This window comes from Scyliorhinus torazame, chromosome 1 (assembly GCF_047496885.1).
Source record: "Scyliorhinus torazame isolate Kashiwa2021f chromosome 1, sScyTor2.1, whole genome shotgun sequence".
NCBI classification, from domain to species: Eukaryota; Metazoa; Chordata; class Chondrichthyes; order Carcharhiniformes; family Scyliorhinidae; genus Scyliorhinus; species Scyliorhinus torazame.
Window position 1 is genome coordinate 67,720,681 of NC_092707.1, and position 22,601 is coordinate 67,743,281.

General features: G+C 63.4%; 1 protein-coding gene across 2 annotated transcripts in view; it reads left to right on the forward strand.

The window, feature by feature from the left end:
• Positions 1–580: 580 nt before the first annotated feature.
• The window catches only part of plbd2 (phospholipase B domain containing 2), a 94,830-nt gene continuing 72,809 nt past the window's right edge, over positions 581–22,601 (forward strand). For both annotated transcript variants that reach the window (XM_072496294.1, XM_072496301.1), the window contains exon 1: positions 581–840. In XM_072496294.1, coding sequence (XP_072352395.1) covers positions 614–840 — 227 coding nt within the window. In that variant the 5' untranslated portion in view covers positions 581–613. The remainder of the gene's footprint in view (positions 841–22,601) is intronic.

Genomic DNA, 22,601 nt, shown 5'->3' on the forward strand with positions numbered 1-22,601 from the left:
TGACAGGGGGTGTGATGGTCAGTGTCAGGTTGACAGGGGGAGCGATGGTCAGTGTCAGGGTGACAGGGGGTGTGATGGTCAGTGTCAGGGTGACAGGGGGAGCGATGGTCAGTGTCAGGGTGACAGGGGGAGTGATGGTCAGTGTCAGGGTGACAGGGGGAGCGATGGTCAGTGTCAGGGTGACAGGGGGAGTGATGGTCAGTGTCAGGGTGACAGGGGGAGTGATGGTCAGTGTCAGGGTGACAGGGGGAGTGATGGTCAGGGTGACAGGGGGAGTGATGGTCAGTGTCAGGGTGACAGGGGGAGTGATGGTCAGTGTCAGGGTGAGTGATGGTCAGTGTCAGGGTGACAGGGGGAGTGATGGTCAGTGTCAGGGTGACAGGGGGAGTGATGGTCAGTGTCAGGGTGACAGGGGGAGTGATGGTCAGTGTCAGGGTGACAGGGGGAGTGATGGTCAGTGTCAGGGTGACAGGGGGAGTGATGGTCAGTGTCAGGGTGACAGGGGGAGTGATGGTCAGTGTCAGGGTGACAGGGGGAGTGATGGTCAGTGTCAGGGTGACAGGGGGAGTTCGGCCTCAGCTGGAGCTCTGGTCATGTGATCGCTGCCGGGGCGATGGCGGCGGTGGAGGCCCGGAGCCGGGGTGAGGGTGAGATCGGGATCCGGATCCTCTCCCGCGCCCTCAGCCCTGTCCTTCTGCTCCTGGCGCTGGGCAGCGCCGCCCCCGAGGAGCTGCACCGCTCGGTGGTGCTGGCGAAGGGCGGGCGGCTCCAGGTGGTGCCGGGGCTGAGGCCGGACGGGATTGCCTGGGCCAACTTCACCAACAGGATCAAAGGCAGCGGGTGGGTAACCGGGACTGAGGGAGGAGGGGGCAGAGGGGTGATTGGGAGGGGGCAGAGGGGTGATTGGGAGGGGGCAGTGGGGTATTGGGAGGGGGCAGAGGGGTGATTGGGAGGGGGCAGAGGGGTGATTGGGAGGGGGCAGAGGGGTGATTGGGAGGGGGCAGAGGGGTGATTGGGAGGGGGCAGGGGGGTGATTGGGAGGGGGCAGGGGGGTGATTGGGAGGGGGCAGAGGGGTGATTGGGAGGGGGCAGAGGGGTGATTGGGAGGGGGCAGAGGGGTATTGGGAGGGGGCAGAGGGGTATTGGGAGGGGGCAGAGGGGTATTGGGAGGGGGCAGAGGGCTGATTGGGAGGGGGCAGGGGGGTGATTGGGAGGGGGCAGGGGGGTGATTGGGAGGGGGCAGAGGGGTATTGGGAGGGGCAGAGGGGTATTGGGAGGGGGCAGTGGGGTATTGGGAGGGGGCAGAGGGGTATTGGGAGGGGGCAGAGGGGTATTGGGAGGGGCAGAGGGGTGATTGGGAGGGGGCAGAGCGGTATTGGGAGGGGGCAGAGGGGTATTGGGAGGGGCAGAGGGGTGATTGGGAGGGGGCAGAGGGGTGATTGGGAGGGGGCAGAGGGGTATTGGGAGGGGGCAAAGGGGTATTGGGAGGGGGCAGAGGGGTGATTGGGAGGTGGCAGAAGGCTGATTGGGAGGGGGCAGAGGGGTATTGGGAGGGGGCAGAGGGGTGATTGGGAGGGGGCAGAGGGGTGATTGGGAGGGGGCAGAGGGGTATTGGGAGGGGCAGAGGGGTGATTGGGAGGGGGCAGAGGGGTATTGGGAGGGGGCAGAGGGGTATTGGGATGGGGCAGAGGGGTGATTGGGAGGGGGCAGAGGGGTGATTGGGAGGTGGCAGAGGGGTGATTGGGAGGTGGCAGAAGGCTGATTGGGAGGGGGCAGAGGGGTGATTGGGAGGGGGCAGAGAGGTATTGGGAGGAGCAGAGGGGTATTGGGAGGGGCAGAGGGGTGATTGGGAGGGGGCAGAGGGGTGATTGGGAGGGGGCAGAGGGGTATTGGGAGGGGGCAGAGGGGTATTGGGATGGGGCAGAGGGGTGATTGGGAGGGGGCAGAGGGGTGATTGGGAGGGGGCAGAGGGGTGATTGGGAGGGGGCAGAGGGGTGATTGGGAGGGGGCAGAGGGGTGATTGGGAGGGGGCAGAGGGGTGATTGGGAGGGGGCAGAGGGGTGATTGGGAGGGGGCAGAGGGGTGATTGGGAGGGGGCAGGGGGGTGATTGGGAGGGGGCAGTGGGGTGATTGGGAGGGGGCAGAGGGGTGATTGGGAGGGGGCAGAGGGGTGATTGGGAGGGGGCAGAGGGGTGATTGGGAGGGGGCAGAGGGGTGATTGGGAGGGGGCAGAGGGGTGATTGGGAGGGGGCAGAGGGGTATTGGGAGGGGGCAGAGGGGTGATTGGGAAGGGGCAGAGGGGTGATTGGGTGGGGGCAGAGGGGTATTGGAAGGGGGCAGAGGGGTATTGGGAGGGGGCAGTGGGGTGATAGGGAGGGGACAGAGGGGTGATTGGGAGGGGGCAGAGTTGTATTGGGAGGGAGCAGAGGGGTATTGGGAGGGGGCAGAGTTGTATTGGGAGGGAGCAGAGGGGTATTGGGAGGGAGCAGAGGGGTGATTGGGAGGGGGCAGAGGGGTATTGGGAGGGGCAGAGGGGTGATTGGGAGGGGGCAGAGCGGTATTGGGAGGGGGCAGAGGGGTATTGGGAGGGGCAGAGGGGTGATTGGGAGGGGGCAGAGGGGTATTGGGAGGGGGCAGAGGGGTATTGGGAGGGGGCAGAGGGGTGATTGGGAGGTGGCAGAAGGCTGATTGGGAGGGGGCAGAGGGGTATTGGGAGGGGGCAGAGGGGTGATTGGGAGGGGGCAGAGGGGTGATTGGGAGGGGGCAGAGGGGTATTGGGAGGGGCAGAGGGGTGATTGGGAGGGGGCAGAGGGGTATTGGGCGGGGGCAGAGGGGTATTGGGATGGGGCAGAGGGGTGATTGGGAGGGGGCAGAGGGGTGATTGGGAGGTGGCAGAGGGGTGATTGGGAGGTGGCAGAAGGCTGATTGGGAGGGGGCAGAGGGGTGATTGGGAGGGGGCAGAGGGGTATTGGGAGGGGCAGAGGGGTATTGGGAGGGGCAGAGGGGTGATTGGGAGGGGGCAGAGGGGTGATTGGGAGGGGGCAGAGGGGTATTGGGAGGGGGCAGAGGGGTATTGGGATGGGGCAGAGGGGTGATTGGGAGGGGGTAGAGGGGTATTGGGAGGGGGCAGAGGGGTGATTGGGAGGGGGCAGAGGGGTGATTGGGAGGGGGCAGAGGGGTGATTGGGAGGGGGCAGAGGGGTGATTGGGAGGGGGCAGAGGGGTGATTGGGAGGGGGCAGAGGGGTGATTGGGAGGGGGCAGAGGGGTGATTGGGAGGGGGCAGGGGGGTGATTGGGAGGGGGCAGAGGGGTGATTGGGAGGGGGCAGAGGGGTGATTGGGAGGGGCAGAGGGGTGATTGGGAGGGGGCAGAGGGGTGATTGGGAGGGGGCAGAGGGGTATTGGGAGGGGGCAGAGGGGTGATTGGGAGGGGGCAGGGGGGTGATTGGGAGGGGGCAGAGGGGTGATTGGGAGGGGGCAGGGGTATTGGGAGGGGCAGAGGCGTGATTGGGAGGTGGCAGAAGGCTGATTGGGAGGGGGCAGAGGGGTATTGGGAGGGGGCAGAGGGGTGATTGGGAGGGGGCAGTGGGGTGATTGGGAGGGGGCAGAGGGGTGATTGGGAGGGGGCAGAGGGGTGATTGGGAGGGGGCAGAGGGGTGATTGGGAGGGCGCAGAGGGGTATTGGGAGGGGGCAGAGGGGTGATTGGGAGGGCGCAGAGGGGTATTGGGAGGGGGCAGAGGGGTATTGGGAGGGGGCAGAGGGGTGATTGGGAGGGGGCAGAGGGGTGATTGGGAGGGGGCAGAGGGTTGATTGGGAGGGGCAGAGTGGTGATTGGGAGGGGGCAGAGGGGTGATTGGGAGGGGGCAGAGGGGTGATTGGGAGGGGCAGAGGGGTGATTGGGAGGGGGCAGAGGGGTATTGGGAGGGGGCAGAGGGGTATTGGGAGGGGGCAGAGGGGTGATTGGGAGGGGGCAGAGGGGTGATTGGGAGGGGGCAGAGGGGTATTGGGAGGGGCAGAGGGGTGATTGGGAGGGGGCAGAGGGGTATTGGGAGGGGGCAGAGGGGTATTGGGATGGGGCAGAGGGGTGATTGGGAGGGGGCAGAGGGGTGATTGGGAGGTGGCAGAGGGGTGATTGGGAGGTGGCAGAAGGCTGATTGGGAGGGGGCAGAGGGGTGATTGGGAGGGGGCAGAGGGGTATTGGGAGGGGCAGAGGGGTATTGGGAGGGGCAGAGGGGTGATTGGGAGGGGGCAGAGGGGTGATTGGGAGGGGGCAGAGGGGTATTGGGAGGGGGCAGAGGGGTATTGGGATGGGGCAGAGGGGTGATTGGGAGGGGGTAGAGGGGTATTGGGAGGGGGCAGAGGGGTGATTGGGAGGGGGCAGAGGGGTGATTGGGAGGGGGCAGAGGGGTGATTGGGAGGGGGCAGAGGGGTGATTGGGAGGGGGCAGAGGGGTGATTGGGAGGGGGCAGAGGGGTGATTGGGAGGGGGCAGAGGGGTGATTGGGAGGGGGCAGGGGGGTGATTGGGAGGGGGCAGAGGGGTGATTGGGAGGGGGCAGAGGGGTGATTGGGAGGGGCAGAGGGGTGATTGGGAGGGGGCAGAGGGGTGATTGGGAGGGGGCAGAGGGGTATTGGGAGGGGGCAGAGGGGTGATTGGGAGGGGGCAGGGGGGTGATTGGGAGGGGGCAGAGGGGTGATTGGGAGGGGGCAGGGGTATTGGGAGGGGCAGAGGCGTGATTGGGAGGTGGCAGAAGGCTGATTGGGAGGGGGCAGAGGGGTATTGGGAGGGGGCAGAGGGGTGATTGGGAGGGGGCAGTGGGGTGATTGGGAGGGGGCAGAGGGGTGATTGGGAGGGGGCAGAGGGGTGATTGGGAGGGGGCAGAGGGGTGATTGGGAGGGCGCAGAGGGGTATTGGGAGGGGGCAGAGGGGTGATTGGGAGGGCGCAGAGGGGTATTGGGAGGGGGCAGAGGGGTATTGGGAGGGGGCAGAGGGGTGATTGGGAGGGGGCAGAGGGGTGATTGGGAGGGGGCAGAGGGTTGATTGGGAGGGGCAGAGTGGTGATTGGGAGGGGGCAGAGGGGTGATTGGGAGGGGGCAGAGGGGTGATTGGGAGGGGCAGAGGGGTGATTGGGAGGGGGCAGAGGGGTATGGGGAGGGGGCAGAGGGGTGATTGGGAGGGGGCAGAGGGGTATTGGGAGGGGGCAGAGGGGTGATTGGGAGGGGCAGAGGGGTGATTGGGAGGGGGCAGAGGGGTATTGGGAGGGGGCAGAGGGGTGATTGGGAGGGGGCAGAGGGGTATTGGGAGGGGGCAGTGGGGTGATAGGGAGGGGACAGAGGGGTGATTGGGAGGGGGCAGAGGGGTATTGGGAGGGGGCAGTGGGGTGATAGGGAGGGGACAGAGGGGTGATTGGGAGGGGGCAGAGGGGTGATTAGGAGGGGGCAGACGGGTATTGGGAGGGAGCAGAGGGGTATTGGGAGGTGGCAGAGGGATGATTGGGAGGGGGCAGAGGGGTATTGGGAGGGGGCAGAGGGGTGATTGGGAGGGGGCAGTGGGGTGATTGGGAGGGGGCAGAGGGGTGATTGGGAGGGGGCAGAGGGGTGATTGGGAGGGGGCAGAGGGGTGATTGGGAGGGGGCAGAGGGGTATTGGGTGGGGACAGAGGGGTATTGGGAGGGGGCAGGGTGTATTGGGAGGGGCAGAGGGGTATTGGGAAGGGGCAGTGGGGTGATAGGGAGGTGGCAGAAGGCTGATTGGGAGGGGGCAGAGGGTTGATTGGGAGGGGGCAGAGGGGTGATTGGGAGGGGGCAGAGGAGTATTGGGAGGGGGCAGAGGGGTATTGGGAGGGGGCAGTGGGGTGATAGGGAGGTGGCAGAAGGCTGATTGGGAGGGGGCAGAGGGTTGATTGGGAGGGGGCAGAGGGGTGATTGGGAGGGGGCAGAGGAGTATTGGGAGGGGGCAGAGGGGTATTGGGAGGGGGCAGAGGGGTGATTGGGAGGGGGCAGAGGGGTGTTTGGGAGGTGGCAGAAGGCTGATTGGGAGGGGGCAGAGGGGTGATTGGGAGGGGGCAGAGGGGTGATTGGGAGGGGGCAGAGGGGTGATTGGGAGGGGGCAGAGGGGTGATTGGGAGGGGGCAGAGGGGTGATTGGGAGGGGGCAGAGGGGTGATTGGGAGGGGGCAGAGGGGTGATTGGGAGGGGGCAGAGGGGTGATTGGGAGGGGGCAGAGGGGTGATTGGGAGGGGGCAGAGGGGTGATTGGGAGGGGGCAGAGTGGTATTGGGAGGGCGCAGAGGGGTATTGGGTGGGTCAGAGGGGTATTGGGTGGGGACAGAGGGGTATTGGGTGGGGGCAGAGGGGTGATTGGGAGGGGGCAGAGGGGTGATTGGGAGGGGGCAGAGGAGTATTGGGAGGGGGCAGAGGGGTATTGGGAGGGGGCAGTGGGGTGATAGGGAGGTGGCAGAAGGCTGATTGGGAGGGGGCAGAGGGTTGATTGGGAGGGGGCAGAGGGGTGATTGGGAGGGGGCAGAGGAGTATTGGGAGGGGGCAGAGGGGTATTGGGAGGGGGCAGAGGGGTGATTGGGAGGGGGCAGAGGGGTGATTCGGAGGTGGCAGAAGGCTGATTGGGAGGGGCAGAGGGGTGATTGGGAGGGGGCAGAGGGGTGATTGGGAGGGGGCAGAGGGGTGATTGGGAGGGGGCAGAGGGGTGATTGGGAGGGGGCAGAGGGGTATTGGGAGGGGGCAGAGGGCTGATTGGGAGGGGGCAGAGGGGTATTGGGAGGGGGCAGAGGGGTGATTGGGAGGGGGCAGAGGGGTGATTGGGAGGGGGCAGAGGGGTATTGGGAGGGGGCAGAGGGGTGATTGGGAGGTGGCAGAAGGCTGATTGGGAGGGGGCAGAGGGGTGATTGGGAGGGGGCAGGGTGTATTGGGAGGGGCAGAGGGGTATTGGGAAGGGGCAGTGGGGTGATAGGGAGGTGGCAGAAGGCTGATTGGGAGGGGGCAGAGGGGTGATTGGGAGGGGGCAGAGGAGTATTGGGGGGGGGCAGAGGGGTATTGGGAGGGGGCAGAGGGGTGATTGGGAGGTGGCAGAAGGCTGATTGGGAGGGGGCAGAGGGGGTGATTGGGAGGGGGCAGAGGGGTATTGGGAGGGGGCAGAGGGGTGATTGGGAGGGGGCAGAGGGGTGATTGGGAGGGGGCAGTGGGGTATTGGGAGGGGGCAGAGGGGTGATTGGGAGGTGGCAGAAGGCTGATTGGGAGGGGGCAGAGGGGGTGATTGGGAGGGGGCAGAGGGGTGATTGGGAGGGGGCAGAGGGGTATTGGGAGGGGGCAGAGGGGTGATTGGGAGGGGGCAGAGGGGTGATTGGGAGGGGGCAGAGGGGTATTGGGAGGGGGCAGAGGGGTGATTGGGAGGTGGCAGAAGGCTGATTGGGAGGGGGCAGAGGGGTATTGGGAGGGGGCAGAGGGGTATTGGGATGGGGCAGAGGGGTGATTGGGAGCGGGCAGAGGGGTGATTGGGAGGGGGCAGAGGGGTGATTGGGAGGGGCAGAGGGGTGATTGGGAGGTGGCAGAAGGCTGATTGGGAGGGGGCAGAGGGGTATTGGGAGGGGGCAGAGGGGTGATTGGGAGGGGGCAGAGGGGTGATTGGGAGGGGGCAGAGGGGTATTGGGAGGGGCAGAGGGGTGATTGGGAGGGGGCAGAGGGGTATTGGGCGGGGGCAGAGGGGTATTGGGATGGGGCAGAGGGGTGATTGGGAGGGGGCAGAGGGGTGATTGGGAGGTGGCAGAGGGGTGATTGGGAGGTGGCAGAAGGCTGATTGGGAGGGGGCAGAGGGGTGATTGGGAGGGGGCAGAGGGGTATTGGGAGGGGCAGAGGGGTATTGGGAGGGGCAGAGGGGTGATTGGGAGGGGGCAGAGGGGTGATTGGGAGGGGGCAGAGGGGTATTGGGAGGGGGCAGAGGGGTATTGGGATGGGGCAGAGGGGTGATTGGGAGGGGGTAGAGGGGTATTGGGAGGGGGCAGAGGGGTGATTGGGAGGGGGCAGAGGGGTGATTGGGAGGGGGCAGAGGGGTGATTGGGAGGGGGCAGAGGGGTGATTGGGAGGGGGCAGAGGGGTGATTGGGAGGGGGCAGAGGGGTGATTGGGAGGGGGCAGAGGGGTGATTGGGAGGGGGCAGGGGGGTGATTGGGAGGGGGCAGAGGGGTGATTGGGAGGGGGCAGAGGGGTGATTGGGAGGGGCAGAGGGGTGATTGGGAGGGGGCAGAGGGGTGATTGGGAGGGGGCAGAGGGGTATTGGGAGGGGGCAGAGGGGTGATTGGGAGGGGGCAGGGGGGTGATTGGGAGGGGGCAGAGGGGTGATTGGGAGGGGGCAGGGGTATTGGGAGGGGCAGAGGCGTGATTGGGAGGTGGCAGAAGGCTGATTGGGAGGGGGCAGAGGGGTATTGGGAGGGGGCAGAGGGGTGATTGGGAGGGGGCAGTGGGGTGATTGGGAGGGGGCAGAGGGGTGATTGGGAGGGGGCAGAGGGGTGATTGGGAGGGGGCAGAGGGGTGATTGGGAGGGCGCAGAGGGGTATTGGGAGGGGGCAGAGGGGTGATTGGGAGGGCGCAGAGGGGTATTGGGAGGGGGCAGAGGGGTATTGGGAGGGGGCAGAGGGGTGATTGGGAGGGGGCAGAGGGGTGATTGGGAGGGGGCAGAGGGTTGATTGGGAGGGGCAGAGTGGTGATTGGGAGGGGGCAGAGGGGTGATTGGGAGGGGGCAGAGGGGTGATTGGGAGGGGCAGAGGGGTGATTGGGAGGGGGCAGAGGGGTATTGGGAGGGGGCAGAGGGGTATTGGGAGGGGGCAGAGGGGTGATTGGGAGGGGGCAGAGGGGTGATTGGGAGGGGGCAGAGGGGTATTGGGAGGGGCAGAGGGGTGATTGGGAGGGGGCAGAGGGGTATTGGGAGGGGGCAGAGGGGTATTGGGATGGGGCAGAGGGGTGATTGGGAGGGGGCAGAGGGGTGATTGGGAGGTGGCAGAGGGGTGATTGGGAGGTGGCAGAAGGCTGATTGGGAGGGGGCAGAAGGCTGATTGGGAGGGGGCAGAGGGGTGATTGGGAGGGGGCAGAGGGGTATTGGGAGGGGCAGAGGGGTATTGGGAGGGGCAGAGGGGTGATTGGGAGGGGGCAGAGGGGTGATTGGGAGGGGGCAGAGGGGTATTGGGAGGGGGCAGAGGGGTATTGGGATGGGGCAGAGGGGTGATTGGGAGGGGGTAGAGGGGTATTGGGAGGGGGCAGAGGGGTGATTGGGAGGGGGCAGAGGGGTGATTGGGAGGGGGCAGAGGGGTGATTGGGAGGGGGCAGAGGGGTGATTGGGAGGGGGCAGAGGGGTGATTGGGAGGGGGCAGAGGGGTGATTGGGAGGGGGCAGAGGGGTGATTGGGAGGGGGCAGGGGGGTGATTGGGAGGGGGCAGAGGGGTGATTGGGAGGGGGCAGAGGGGTGATTGGGAGGGGCAGAGGGGTGATTGGGAGGGGGCAGAGGGGTGATTGGGAGGGGGCAGAGGGGTATTGGGAGGGGGCAGAGGGGTGATTGGGAGGGGGCAGGGGGGTGATTGGGAGGGGGCAGAGGGGTGATTGGGAGGGGGCAGGGGTATTGGGAGGGGCAGAGGCGTGATTGGGAGGTGGCAGAAGGCTGATTGGGAGGGGGCAGAGGGGTATTGGGAGGGGGCAGAGGGGTGATTGGGAGGGGGCAGTGGGGTGATTGGGAGGGGGCAGAGGGGTGATTGGGAGGGGGCAGAGGGGTGATTGGGAGGGGGCAGAGGGGTGATTGGGAGGGCGCAGAGGGGTATTGGGAGGGGGCAGAGGGGTGATTGGGAGGGCGCAGAGGGGTATTGGGAGGGGGCAGAGGGGTATTGGGAGGGGGCAGAGGGGTGATTGGGAGGGGGCAGAGGGGTGATTGGGAGGGGGCAGAGGGTTGATTGGGAGGGGCAGAGTGGTGATTGGGAGGGGGCAGAGGGGTGATTGGGAGGGGGCAGAGGGGTGATTGGGAGGGGCAGAGGGGTGATTGGGAGGGGGCAGAGGGGTATGGGGAGGGGGCAGAGGGGTGATTGGGAGGGGGCAGAGGGGTATTGGGAGGGGGCAGAGGGGTGATTGGGAGGGGCAGAGGGGTGATTGGGAGGGGGCAGAGGGGTATTGGGAGGGGGCAGAGGGGTGATTGGGAGGGGGCAGAGGGGTATTGGGAGGGGGCAGTGGGGTGATAGGGAGGGGACAGAGGGGTGATTGGGAGGGGGCAGAGGGGTATTGGGAGGGGGCAGTGGGGTGATAGGGAGGGGACAGAGGGGTGATTGGGAGGGGGCAGAGGGGTGATTAGGAGGGGGCAGACGGGTATTGGGAGGGAGCAGAGGGGTATTGGGAGGTGGCAGAGGGATGATTGGGAGGGGGCAGAGGGGTATTGGGAGGGGGCAGAGGGGTGATTGGGAGGGGGCAGTGGGGTGATTGGGAGGGGGCAGAGGGGTGATTGGGAGGGGGCAGAGGGGTGATTGGGAGGGGGCAGAGGGGTGATTGGGAGGGGGCAGAGGGGTATTGGGTGGGGACAGAGGGGTATTGGGAGGGGGCAGGGTGTATTGGGAGGGGCAGAGGGGTATTGGGAAGGGGCAGTGGGGTGATAGGGAGGTGGCAGAAGGCTGATTGGGAGGGGGCAGAGGGTTGATTGGGAGGGGGCAGAGGGGTGATTGGGAGGGGGCAGAGGAGTATTGGGAGGGGGCAGAGGGGTATTGGGAGGGGGCAGTGGGGTGATAGGGAGGTGGCAGAAGGCTGATTGGGAGGGGGCAGAGGGTTGATTGGGAGGGGGCAGAGGGGTGATTGGGAGGGGGCAGAGGAGTATTGGGAGGGGGCAGAGGGGTATTGGGAGGGGGCAGAGGGGTGATTGGGAGGGGGCAGAGGGGTGTTTGGGAGGTGGCAGAAGGCTGATTGGGAGGGGGCAGAGGGGTGATTGGGAGGGGGCAGAGGGGTGATTGGGAGGGGGCAGAGGGGTGATTGGGAGGGGGCAGAGGGGTGATTGGGAGGGGGCAGAGGGGTGATTGGGAGGGGGCAGAGGGGTGATTGGGAGGGGGCAGAGGGGTGATTGGGAGGGGGCAGAGGGGTGATTGGGAGGGGGCAGAGGGGTGATTGGGAGGGGGCAGAGGGGTGATTGGGAGGGGGCAGAGTGGTATTGGGAGGGCGCAGAGGGGTATTGGGTGGGTCAGAGGGGTATTGGGTGGGGACAGAGGGGTATTGGGTGGGGGCAGAGGGGTGATTGGGAGGGGGCAGAGGGGTGATTGGGAGGGGGCAGAGGAGTATTGGGAGGGGGCAGAGGGGTATTGGGAGGGGGCAGTGGGGTGATAGGGAGGTGGCAGAAGGCTGATTGGGAGGGGGCAGAGGGTTGATTGGGAGGGGGCAGAGGGGTGATTGGGAGGGGGCAGAGGAGTATTGGGAGGGGGCAGAGGGGTATTGGGAGGGGGCAGAGGGGTGATTGGGAGGGGGCAGAGGGGTGATTCGGAGGTGGCAGAAGGCTGATTGGGAGGGGCAGAGGGGTGATTGGGAGGGGGCAGAGGGGTGATTGGGAGGGGGCAGAGGGGTGATTGGGAGGGGGCAGAGGGGTGATTGGGAGGGGGCAGAGGGGTATTGGGAGGGGGCAGAGGGCTGATTGGGAGGGGGCAGAGGGGTATTGGGAGGGGGCAGAGGGGTGATTGGGAGGGGGCAGAGGGGTGATTGGGAGGGGGCAGAGGGGTATTGGGAGGGGGCAGAGGGGTGATTGGGAGGTGGCAGAAGGCTGATTGGGAGGGGGCAGAGGGGTGATTGGGAGGGGGCAGGGTGTATTGGGAGGGGCAGAGGGGTATTGGGAAGGGGCAGTGGGGTGATAGGGAGGTGGCAGAAGGCTGATTGGGAGGGGGCAGAGGGGTGATTGGGAGGGGGCAGAGGAGTATTGGGGGGGGGCAGAGGGGTATTGGGAGGGGGCAGAGGGGTGATTGGGAGGTGGCAGAAGGCTGATTGGGAGGGGGCAGAGGGGGTGATTGGGAGGGGGCAGAGGGGTATTGGGAGGGGGCAGAGGGGTGATTGGGAGGGGGCAGAGGGGTGATTGGGAGGGGGCAGTGGGGTATTGGGAGGGGGCAGAGGGGTGATTGGGAGGTGGCAGAAGGCTGATTGGGAGGGGGCAGAGGGGGTGATTGGGAGGGGGCAGAGGGGTGATTGGGAGGGGGCAGAGGGGTATTGGGAGGGGGCAGAGGGGTGATTGGGAGGGGGCAGAGGGGTGATTGGGAGGGGGCAGAGGGGTATTGGGAGGGGGCAGAGGGGTGATTGGGAGGTGGCAGAAGGCTGATTGGGAGGGGGCAGAGGGGTATTGGGAGGGGGCAGAGGGGTATTGGGATGGGGCAGAGGGGTGATTGGGAGCGGGCAGAGGGGTGATTGGGAGGGGGCAGAGGGGTGATTGGGAGGGGCAGAGGGGTGATTGGGAGGGGGCAGAGGGGTATTGGGAGGGGGCAGAGGGGTGATTTGGAGGGGGCAGAGGGGTTATTGGGAGGGGCAGAGGGGTATTGGGAGGGGGCAGAGGGGTATTGGGAGGGGGCAGAGGGGTATTGGGAGGGGGCAGAGGGGTGATTGGGAGGGGCAGAGGGGTGATTGGGAGGGGGCAGAGGGGTGATTGGGAGTGGGCAGAGGGGTGATTGGGAGGGGGCAGAGGGGTATTGGGAGGGGGCAGAGGGGTGATTGGGAGGGGGCAGAGGGGTGATTGGGAGGGGGTAGAGGGGTGATTGGGTGGGGGCAGAGGGGTATTGGAAGGGGGCAGAGGGGTATTGGGAGGGGGCAGTGGGGTGATAGGGAGGGGACAGAGGGGTGATTGGGAGGGGGCAGAGGGGTGATTGGGAGGGGGCAGAGGGGTGATTGGGAGGGGGCAGAGGGGTGATTGGGAGGGGGTAGAGGGGTGATTGGGAGGGGGCAGAGGGGTATTGGGAGGGGGCAGTGGGGTGATAGGGAGGGGACAGAGGGGTGATTGGGATGGGGCAGAGGGGTATTGGGAGGGAGCAGAGGGGTGATTGGGAGGGGGCAGTGGGGTGATTGGGAGGGGGCAGAGGGGTATTGGGAGGGGCAGAGGGGTGATTGGGAGGGGGCAGAGGGGTATTGGCAGGGGGCAGAGGGGTGATTGGGACGGGGCAGAGGGGTATTGGGAGGGGGCAGAGGGGTATTGGGAGGGGGCAGAGGGGTGATTGGGAGGGGGCAGTGGGGTGATTGGGAGGGGGCAGAGGGGTATTGGGAGGGGGCAGAGGGGTGATTGGGAGTGGGCAGAGGGGTATTGGGAGGGGGCAGAGAGGTATTGGGAGGGGGCAGAGGGGTGATTGGGAGGGGGCAGAGGGGTGATTGGGAGGGGCAGAGGGGTGATTGCGAGGGGGCAGAGGGGTGATTGGGAGGGGCAGAGGGGTGATTGGGAGGGGGCAGAGGGGTATTGGGAGGGGGCAGAGGGGTGATTGGGAGGGGCAGAGGGGTGATTGGGAGGGGGCAGAGGGGTGATTGGGAGGGGCAGAGGGGTGATTGGGAGGGGCAGAGGGGTGATTGCGAGGGGGCAGAGGGGTGATTGGGAGGGGCAGAGGGGTGATTGGGAGGGGGCAGAGGGGTGATTGGGAGGGGGCAGAGGGGTGATTGGGAGGGGGCAGAGGGGTGATTGGGAGGGGGCAGAGGGGTGATTGGGAGGGGGCATAGGGGTATTGGCAGGGGGCAGAGGGGTGATTGGGAGGGGGCAGAGGGGTATTGGGAGGGGGCAGAGGGGTATTGGGAGGGGGCAGAGGGGTGATTGGGAGGGGGCAGAGGGGTATTGGGAGGGGGCAGAGGGGTATTGGGAGGGGGCAGAGGGGTATTGGCAGGGGGCAGTGGGGTGATTGGGAGGGGGCAGAGGGGTGATTGGGAGGGGGCAGAGGGGTATTGGGTGGGGGCAGAGGGGTATTGGGTGGGGGCAGAGGGGTATTGGGAGGGGGCAGGGTGTATTGGGAGGGGCAGAGGGGTATTGGGAAGGGGCAGTGGGGTGATAGGGAGGGGGCAGAGGGTTGATTGGGAGGGGGCAGAGGAGTATTGGGAGGGAGCAGAGGGGTATTGGGAGGGGGCAGAGGGGTATTGGGTGGGGGCAGAGGGGTATTGGGTGGGGGCAGAGGGGTATTGGGAGGGGGCAGGGTGTATTGGGAGGGGGCAGAGGGGTATTGGGAAGGGGCAGTGGGGTGATAGGGAGGGGGCAGAGGGTTGATTGGGAGGGGGCAGAGGAGTATTGGGAGGGAGCAGAGGTGTATTGGGAGGGGGCAGAGGGGTATTGGGTGGGGGCAGAGGGGTATTGGGTGGGGGCAGAGGGGTATTGGGAGGGGGCAGGATGTATTGGGAGGGGCAGAGGGGTATTGGGAAAGGGCAGTGGGGTGATAGGGAGGGGGCAGAGGGTTGATTGGGAGGGGGCAGAGGAGTATTGGGAGGGAGCAGAGGGGTATTGGGAGGGGGCAGAGTGGTAATTGGGAGGGAGCAGAGGGGTATTGGGAGGGGGCAGAGGGGTGATTGGGAGGGGGCAGAGGGGTATTGGGAGGGGGCAGAGGGGTGATTGGGAGGGGCAGAGGTGTATTGGGAGGTGGCAGAGGGTAATTGGGAGGGGGCAGGGGGTAATGGGAGGGGCAGAGGGGTATTGGGAGGGGGCAGAGGGGTGATTGGGAGGGGGCAGAGGGGTATTGGGAGGGGGAAGAGGGGTATTGGGAGGGGGCAGAGGGGTGATTGGGAGGGGGCAGAGGGGTATTGGCAGGGGGCAGAGGGGTGATTGGGAGGGGGCAGAGGGGTGATTGGGAGGGGGCAGAGGGGTATTGGGACGGAGCAGATGTGTATTGGGAGGGGCAGAGGGGTATTGGGAGGTGGCAGAGGGTAATTGGGAGGGGGCAGAGGGGTGATTGGCAGGGGGCAGAGGGGTGATTGGGAGGTGGCAGAGGAGTGATTGGCAGGGGGCAGAGGGGTGATTGGGAGGGGGCAGAGGGGTATTGGGAGGGGGCAGAGGGGTATTGGGAGGGGGCAGAGGGGTGATTGGGAGGGGGCAGAGGGGTGATTGGGAGGGGGCAGAGGGGTATTGGGAGGGGGCAGAGGGGTATTGGGAGGGGGCAGAGGGGTATTGGGAGGGGGCAGAGGGGTGATTGGGAGGGGGCAGGGGGGTGATTGGGAGGGGGCAGAGGGGTGATTGGGAGGGGGCAGAGGGGTATTGGGAGGGGGCAGAGAGGTATTGGGAGGGGGCAGAGGGCTGATTGGGAGGAGGCAGAGGGGTATTGGGAGGGGGCAGAGGGGTGATTGGGAGGGGGCAGAGGCGTGATTGGGAGGGGGCAGAGGGTAATTGGGAGGGGGCAGGGGGGTATTGGGAGGGGGCAGAGGGGTATTGGGAGGGGGCAGAGGGGTGATTGGGAGGGGGCAGAGGGGTATTGGGAGGGGGTAGATGTTTGATTGGGGGTGGGAAGGGGCAGAGGGAACGGGAGGGTGGGGAGAGGGATGAGGGGACAGGGGGTAACAGGAGGGGGGAAAGGGGCGCTCGAGGGGGGAGAGGGGTAATGGGGGGGAGTGGTGATCAGGCGGGAGGGGGCAGGGGTAATGGGGGGGAAGAGGGGTGATCGGGGGGTGGTGGCGATACTCGGAGCGGGGCGGAGCGGTGTAATCGGGCTGGTCGTGAGATATGGGGGGAATCGGTGTGGGAATGGTGAGGTGGGGTGATAAGTGTGGATGCGGGAGGGGGAGGTCAGGTAATCGGGGAGAATGGGGTTGGGGGAAGTGGGGTAATCATTGTGAATGGGGTGGGATAATGGGTGTGGATGGGGAGAGGGGGAGGTGGGGGAATCGGGGTGGATGGGGGAGAGGGTAATCAGTGTGGATGGGGGAGAGGGTAATCAGAGTGGAGGGCGCGGGGGTAATCGGTGTTGATGGAGGAGGGGGGTAATGGGTGTGGGTGGGAGGGGGGTAATGGGTGTGGATGGGGAGGGGGTAATAAGTGTGGCTGGAGGGATGGGGAGGGATTAATCTGTGTGGATGGGGAGGGGGCAATCGGTGTGGATGGGGGAGGGGGTAAATCGGTGTGGATGGGGGAGGGGGTAATCTGTGTGGATGGGGTGGGGGTAATCGGTATGGATGGGAGGGGGGTAATCAGTGTGGATGGGGGAGGGGGAGGTGAGGTAATCGGTGTGGATGGGGAGGGGTAGGGGGGTAATTGGTGTGGATGGGGAGGGGGTAATCTGTGTAGATGGGGAAAGGGAGGTGAGGTAATCGGTGTGGATGGGGAGGGGTAGGGTGGTAATCGGTGTGGATGGGGAGGGGGTAATCGGTGTGGATGGGGGAGGGGGTAATAAGTGTGGCTGGTGGAATGGGGAAGGGGGTAATCGGTGTGGCGGGGGAGGGGGTAATCGGTGTGGATGGGGAGGGGGTAATCTGTGTGGATGGGGAGGGGGTAATCTGTGTGGATGGGGAGGGGTAGGTGAGGTAATCGGTGTGGATGGGGAGGGGTAAGGGGGTAATCGGTGTGGATGGGGAGGGGGTAATCTGTGTGGATGGGGAGGGGGTAATCGATGTGGATGGGGAGGGGGTAATCGCTGTGGATGGGGAGGGGTAATTTGTGTGGATGGGGAGGGGGTAATCGGTGTGGATGGGGATGTGAGGTAATCGGTGTGGATGGGGAGGGGGGAGGTGAGGTAATCGGTGTGGATGGGGAGGGGGGTGGGGTAATTGGTGTGGATGGGGAGGAGAGGGGGGTAATCGGTGTGGATGGGGAGGTGTGGTAATTGGTGTGGATGGGGGAGGGGGTAAATCTGTGGATGGGGAGGGGGGTAATCAGTGTGGATGGGGGTGGGGGCAATCGGTGTGGATGGGGGAGGGGAAGTTGTGGTAATCGGTGTGGATGGGGGAGGGGGTAATCGGTGTGAATGGGGAGGTGGTAATCAGTGTGGATGGGGGTGGGGGTAATCATTGTGGACGGGGGAGGGGGTAATCGGTGTGGATGGGGGAGGGGGTAATCGGTGTGGATGGGGAGGGGAAGTTGTGGTAATCGGTGTGGATGGGGGAGGGGGTAATCGGTGTGAATGGGGAGGGGGTAATCAGTGTGGATGGGGGTGGGGGTAATCGGTGTGGATGGGGGAGGGGGTAATCGGTGTGGATGGGGGAGGGTGTAATCGGTGTGGATGGGGGAGGGGGTAATCGGTGTGGATGGGGGAGGGGGTAATCGGTGTGGATGGGGGAGGGGGTAATCGGTGTGGATGGGGAGGGGGAGGTGTGGTAATCGGTGTGGATGGGGGAGGGGGTAATCGGTGTGGATGGGGAGGGTGTAATCGGTGTGGATGGGGGGGGTAATCAGTGTGAATGGGGGAGAGGGTAATCGGGGTACATGTGGGGTGGAGAGAGATTGGGCTAATCTTGGTGGGTGGGGGATGTAGGCGTAATCTTGGTGGGTGGGGGTAATCGGAGTGAGTGGAGGTGGGGTAAACATGGTGTGTGGGGTGGAGGTAATCTGGGTGGGGATACTATAGAAGCATAGAATTCCTCCAGTGCCGAAGGAGGCCATTCGGCCCTTCGAGTCTGCAGCCACCCTCCAAAAGAGCACCCTACCTAGACCCACTCCTCCACCCTAGCCCTGTAACCTTATCTAACCTGTACATCCTTGAACACTAAGGGGCAATTCCGCACGGCCAATCCAACTAACCTGCAGATCTTGGATTGTGGGAGGTAACCGGAGTACCCGTAGGAAACCCACGCAGTCACGGGAAGAACGTTCAAACTCCACACTGGGGGCCTGAATTGGAGCCAGATCGCTGTTGCTGTGAGACAACAACACTTTTTAAAAAGGAAATTCCTATTAAGAGGCAATTTAATGCGGCCATTTCACCTACCCTGGACATCTTTGGGTTGCGGGAGTGAGACCCACGCAGACATCTTTAAAAAAAAAAATTTTAATCTCCTTTTTCACATTTTCTCCTAACTTTACACCCACCAACAATAAACACGAATACAATGTCAATCCCCATATCAACAACAACAATCCCATCCTCCCTCCAAACCCCCAAACAGGCAGCCCGCATGTTAACATAAACAAACAACAAAAAGGAATCAGGAATCACCCATAGTCACCATTAACACATACAGTCCCCCTCCTCCCAACCCCCCCCTAATGTTCGATGTAATCCAATTCTTGAAAGTGCACAATGAATAACGCTCATGAATTGTAGAACCCCTCCATCCTTCCCCTCAGTTCATACTTAGTCTTCTCAAGAGTTACGAATTCCAGCAGGTCCCCCTGCCATGCCAGGGCACAGGGTGGAGAGATTGATCTCCATCCCAACAGGATCTGCATTCGGGCGATCAACGAGGCGAAGGCTACAACATCTGCCTCCGCACCCGTTTCCAACCCCGGCTGGTCCGATACCCCGAATATGGCCTCCTGAGGGTCCGTGTCCAGTTTCACATGCACCACTTTAGAGATTACCCTAAAAGTCTCCTTCCAGTAATCTTCCAGCTTTGGACAGGACCAAAACATATGAATTGCGCCCCCCCGCAACGTTCATGATGTACCATCAATGACCACGCGACGAATGGTGAAGTGAACTATTGTGGCTTTATTGTGCTAGATGTAAAGCCTCCGGCAGCTGGACCCAAGAATGGGGGCAGTGCAGGAGAGCGTACACTTTTATACAGAGCCTGCTGGGTGGAGCCAGCAGGCCGGGATTTACCGTAATAACTGGAGTACACTGGCAGTGTACCGTAATACATGAAATGTATGTTCAGCGGTTTACCACCTTCACCCCCTGTTTAAAAAAAGAGTCCAGCGGGTGTGATGCGAAGTTACAGGTCGAGTCTGTCGGGGGCTTTGACCTTCCGCCGCGATCGCCTCAGCCCCGGCTGTGGTGTGGGCGCCGAAGTGAGTACCTGTGACTCCGCGAGCGTGTTGTCCTCTCCTTCTTCACCCAGTAGTTGAGTCAGTGGGGGGACGGGCGCCGCCGGGGTGGGGGTGGCGGTGATAGGCGCTGGTGGGGGTGGGGGGGGGGGGGGGGGAACGGTGCAGGGGTGGGGGTGGCGATGGTCGCCACCGGAGGGGGTGGAGACGGTACCAGATCGGGGGTGGTGGTGATGGTGGATGGGGAACCAGCGGGTGCCAGGTCCCGGAGGGAGACTGTGTCCTGCTGCCCGTCATGGTGTGCCACGTAGGCATACTGCGGGTTTGCATGGAGGAGGAGGACCTTTTCGACGAGGGGGTCTGATTTATGGCTCCTCACATGCTTCCGGAGGAGGATGGGCCCAGGAACTGTCAGCCAGGTCGGGTGCGAGACCCCGGAGCTGGATTTCCTGGGGAAGGCAAACACACGTTCGTGAGGGGCCTCCTTAGTAGCAGTGCACAGGAGCGACCGGATGGAGTGGAGCGCATCGGGGAGGACCTGCCAGCGGCAGACTGGGAAACTCCTAGACCGAAGGGCCAGCAGGACGGCCTTCTAGACCGTCGCGTTTTCCCTATCCACCTGTCCGTTCCCCCGGGGGTTGTAGCTGGTGTCCTGCTCGAGGCGATGCCTTTGCTGAGCAGGAACTGACGCAGCTCATCGATCATGAAGGAGGATCCCCGATCACTGGATGTAGGTGGGAAAACCAAACAAAGTGAAGATGCTGTGTAGGGCTTGATGATAGTGGCAGAAGTCATGTCAGGGCATGGGATGGCGAAAGGGAAACGGGAGTACTCTTTCAGTGAGTTGAGGAAGTACACGTTGCGGTCAGTGGAGGGGAGGGGTCCTTTGAAATCGATGCTGAGGTGCTCAAAGGGGCGGGAGGCCTTCACCAGATGTGCACTGTCCGCCGGTAGAAGTGAGGCTTGCACTCCGTGTAGACCTGGCAGTCCCTGGTCACGGTCCTGACCTTGATGGAATAAGGCAGGTTGCGGGCCTTGATAAACTGGAAGAACCGAGTGACCCCTGGGTGACAGAGGTCGTTGTGGAGAGCCTGAAGTCAGTCTACTTGTGCACTGGCACATGTACCACGGGACAGGCCACGTCCGATGCGTCGCTTTCCACCTGGAATGGGAGGGACTCGTCGACTGTTGCATCGTGGCTTTGGCAATGTCCGCCTTGATGTGGTTGAAGGCCCAGCGGGCCTCTGCCGTCGGGGGAAGATGGTGGACTTGAGTGGGCGGGCCTTGTCCGCATAATTAGGGACCCACTGGGCATAATATGAGAAGAATCGCAGGCATCGCTTCAGAGCCTTGGGACAGTGAGGGAGGGGTGTTCAAGGAGGGGGCGCATGCGGTCGGGGTCGGGCCCTAGGACTCCTTTTTCCACAACGTAGCCAAGAATGGCGAGGCGGATTGTGCGGAAAATGCATTTCTCCTTATTATAGGTAAGGTTAAGGAGTTTAGCAGTGTGGAGGAATTTCTGGAAATTCGCATCATGGTCCTGCTGGTTGTGGCCGCAGATGCTGACGTTATCCAGTTGCGGGAACGTGGCCCACAGCCCGTACTGGTCAACCATTCGGTCCATCTCTCGCTGAAAGACCGAGACCCCATTGGTGACGCCGAAGGGAACCCTAAGGAAATGGTAGAGGCGGCCATCTGCTTTGAATGCAGTGTATTGGCGGTCATCCGGGCGGATGGGTAGCTGGTGGTACGTGGATTTCAAGTCAATGGTGGAGAAGACTCGATACTGCGCAATCTGATTGAGCATGTCAGATATGCGGGGAAGGGGGTACGCATCGAGTTGCGTGTACCGGTTGATCGTCTGACTGTACTCGATGACCATCCGGTGCTTCTCCCCAGTTTTAACAACCACCACTTGAGCTCTCCAGGGGCTGTTAATGTCCTCAATGACCCCCTCCCGCGGAAGTCGTTGGACCTCCGACCTCAGATAAAGGTCTTGTCCTGGGCACTGTACCGCCTGCTCCTCGTGGTGACGGGCTTACAGTCCGGGGTGAGATTCGCGAAGAGCGAGGGTGGATCGACCTTAAGGGTTATGGGGCCACAGACGGTGAGGGGGGCAGGGGTCTGCCGAACTTTAGGGTGAGGCTCTGGAGTGGCACTGGAAATCGAGACCCACTAACAAGGCAGCGCAGAGATGGGTGAGGACGTAGAGTCTGAAGTTACTGTACTCTAGGCCCTGTACCGAGAGGGTCGCGACGCTGTACCCCCGGATCTGTACGGAATGGGATCCGGAGGCCAGGGAGATTTTCTGGGTCACGGGGAGAACCGGGAGGGAGCAGCGCCTTACCGTAGCTGGGTGTATGAAACTCTCCGTGCTCCCGGAATCGAAGAGGCAGGTCGTCTCGTGCCCATTGATCCGTACGGTCGTTGTAGCGGTCGCGAGGTTGCGAGGCCGAGACTGGTCGAGGGTGATGGAGGGCCGGTCAGCGATGGCGGAGGTATCAGCGGCCAGCGTACGGCCAAGCAAGCTGGGGTCCTGGGGTGCGTTCCAAGATGGCGCCGAAGATGGCGGCACCCACGGGGCGCACATGGCGGGCGACATCCAAGATGGTGGCGCCCACGGGCCGCACGTGGTGGCGAAGATGGTGGCGCCCCTGGATCGCACATGGGGGATGTAGCGATAGCGATGCTGGGCCTAGAAATGGCAGCGACCGATCGAGCCTGGCAAACGGTAATGAAGTGGCCCTTTTTGCCACACCCGTTGCAGGTCGCGCTCCGTGCTGGGCAGCGTTGTCTGGGGTGCTTGTTCTGGCCACAAAAGTAGCATTTGGGGCCTCCGGAGTTAGCTGGCTGCCGCGCGGCACAGGCGTGCGGTGTACCCGGGTCGGATGATGGCGGGGCCCATGACGGCCACGAGGGTGCCGCGTGGTTGGAGGTGTATGACTCCAGGTTGCGGGAGGCCACTTCTAAGGAGTTTGCGAGCTGTAATGTCTCTGTGAGGCCGAGTGTACCCCCTTCTCATAAGCGCTGGCGGATGTAGTTGGACTTAATGCCCATGACATAGGCGTCCCTGATCCGCAGCTCCGTGTGTTGGACTTCCGACACCGCCTGGCAACTACAGTTTCTGCCAAGTAGCCGCAAGACACGCAGGAAATCGTCCTGAGACTCCCCGGGGAGTTGCCGTCTCGTGGCCAGGAGGTGCCTGGCGAACACCTGATTTACAGTCCTGATATACTGTCCTTTCAGTAGTTCTATTGCCTCCATGTAGGTGGGAGCGTCCCGAATGAGGAGGAAGACTTGTGGGCTCACCTGTGCGTAGAGTAGTTGGAGCTTCTGTGGGTCTGAGAAGACTTCAGTGGATGCTCTGAGATATCCTTCAAAGCAGGCTAGCCAGAGCTCGAAAGTCGCTGTGGTGTCGGCTGCGTGTGGGTTCAGCTCCAGGCGATCCGGCTTGAGTAAGACGTTCATCTTCAAAATTCTAGTACAATAAATTGATGTACCATCAATGACCACAAGACGAATGGTGAACTATTGGGGCTTTATTGTGCTAGATGTAAAGCCTCTGGCAGCTGGACCCAAGAATGGGGGCAGTGCAGGAGAGCGTACACTTTTATACAGAGCCTGCTGGGTGGAGCCAGCAGGCCGGGATTTACCGTAATAACTGGAGTACACTGACAGTGTACCGTAATACATGTAATGTATGTTCAGTGGTTTACCACAGTTCACACATATTTTC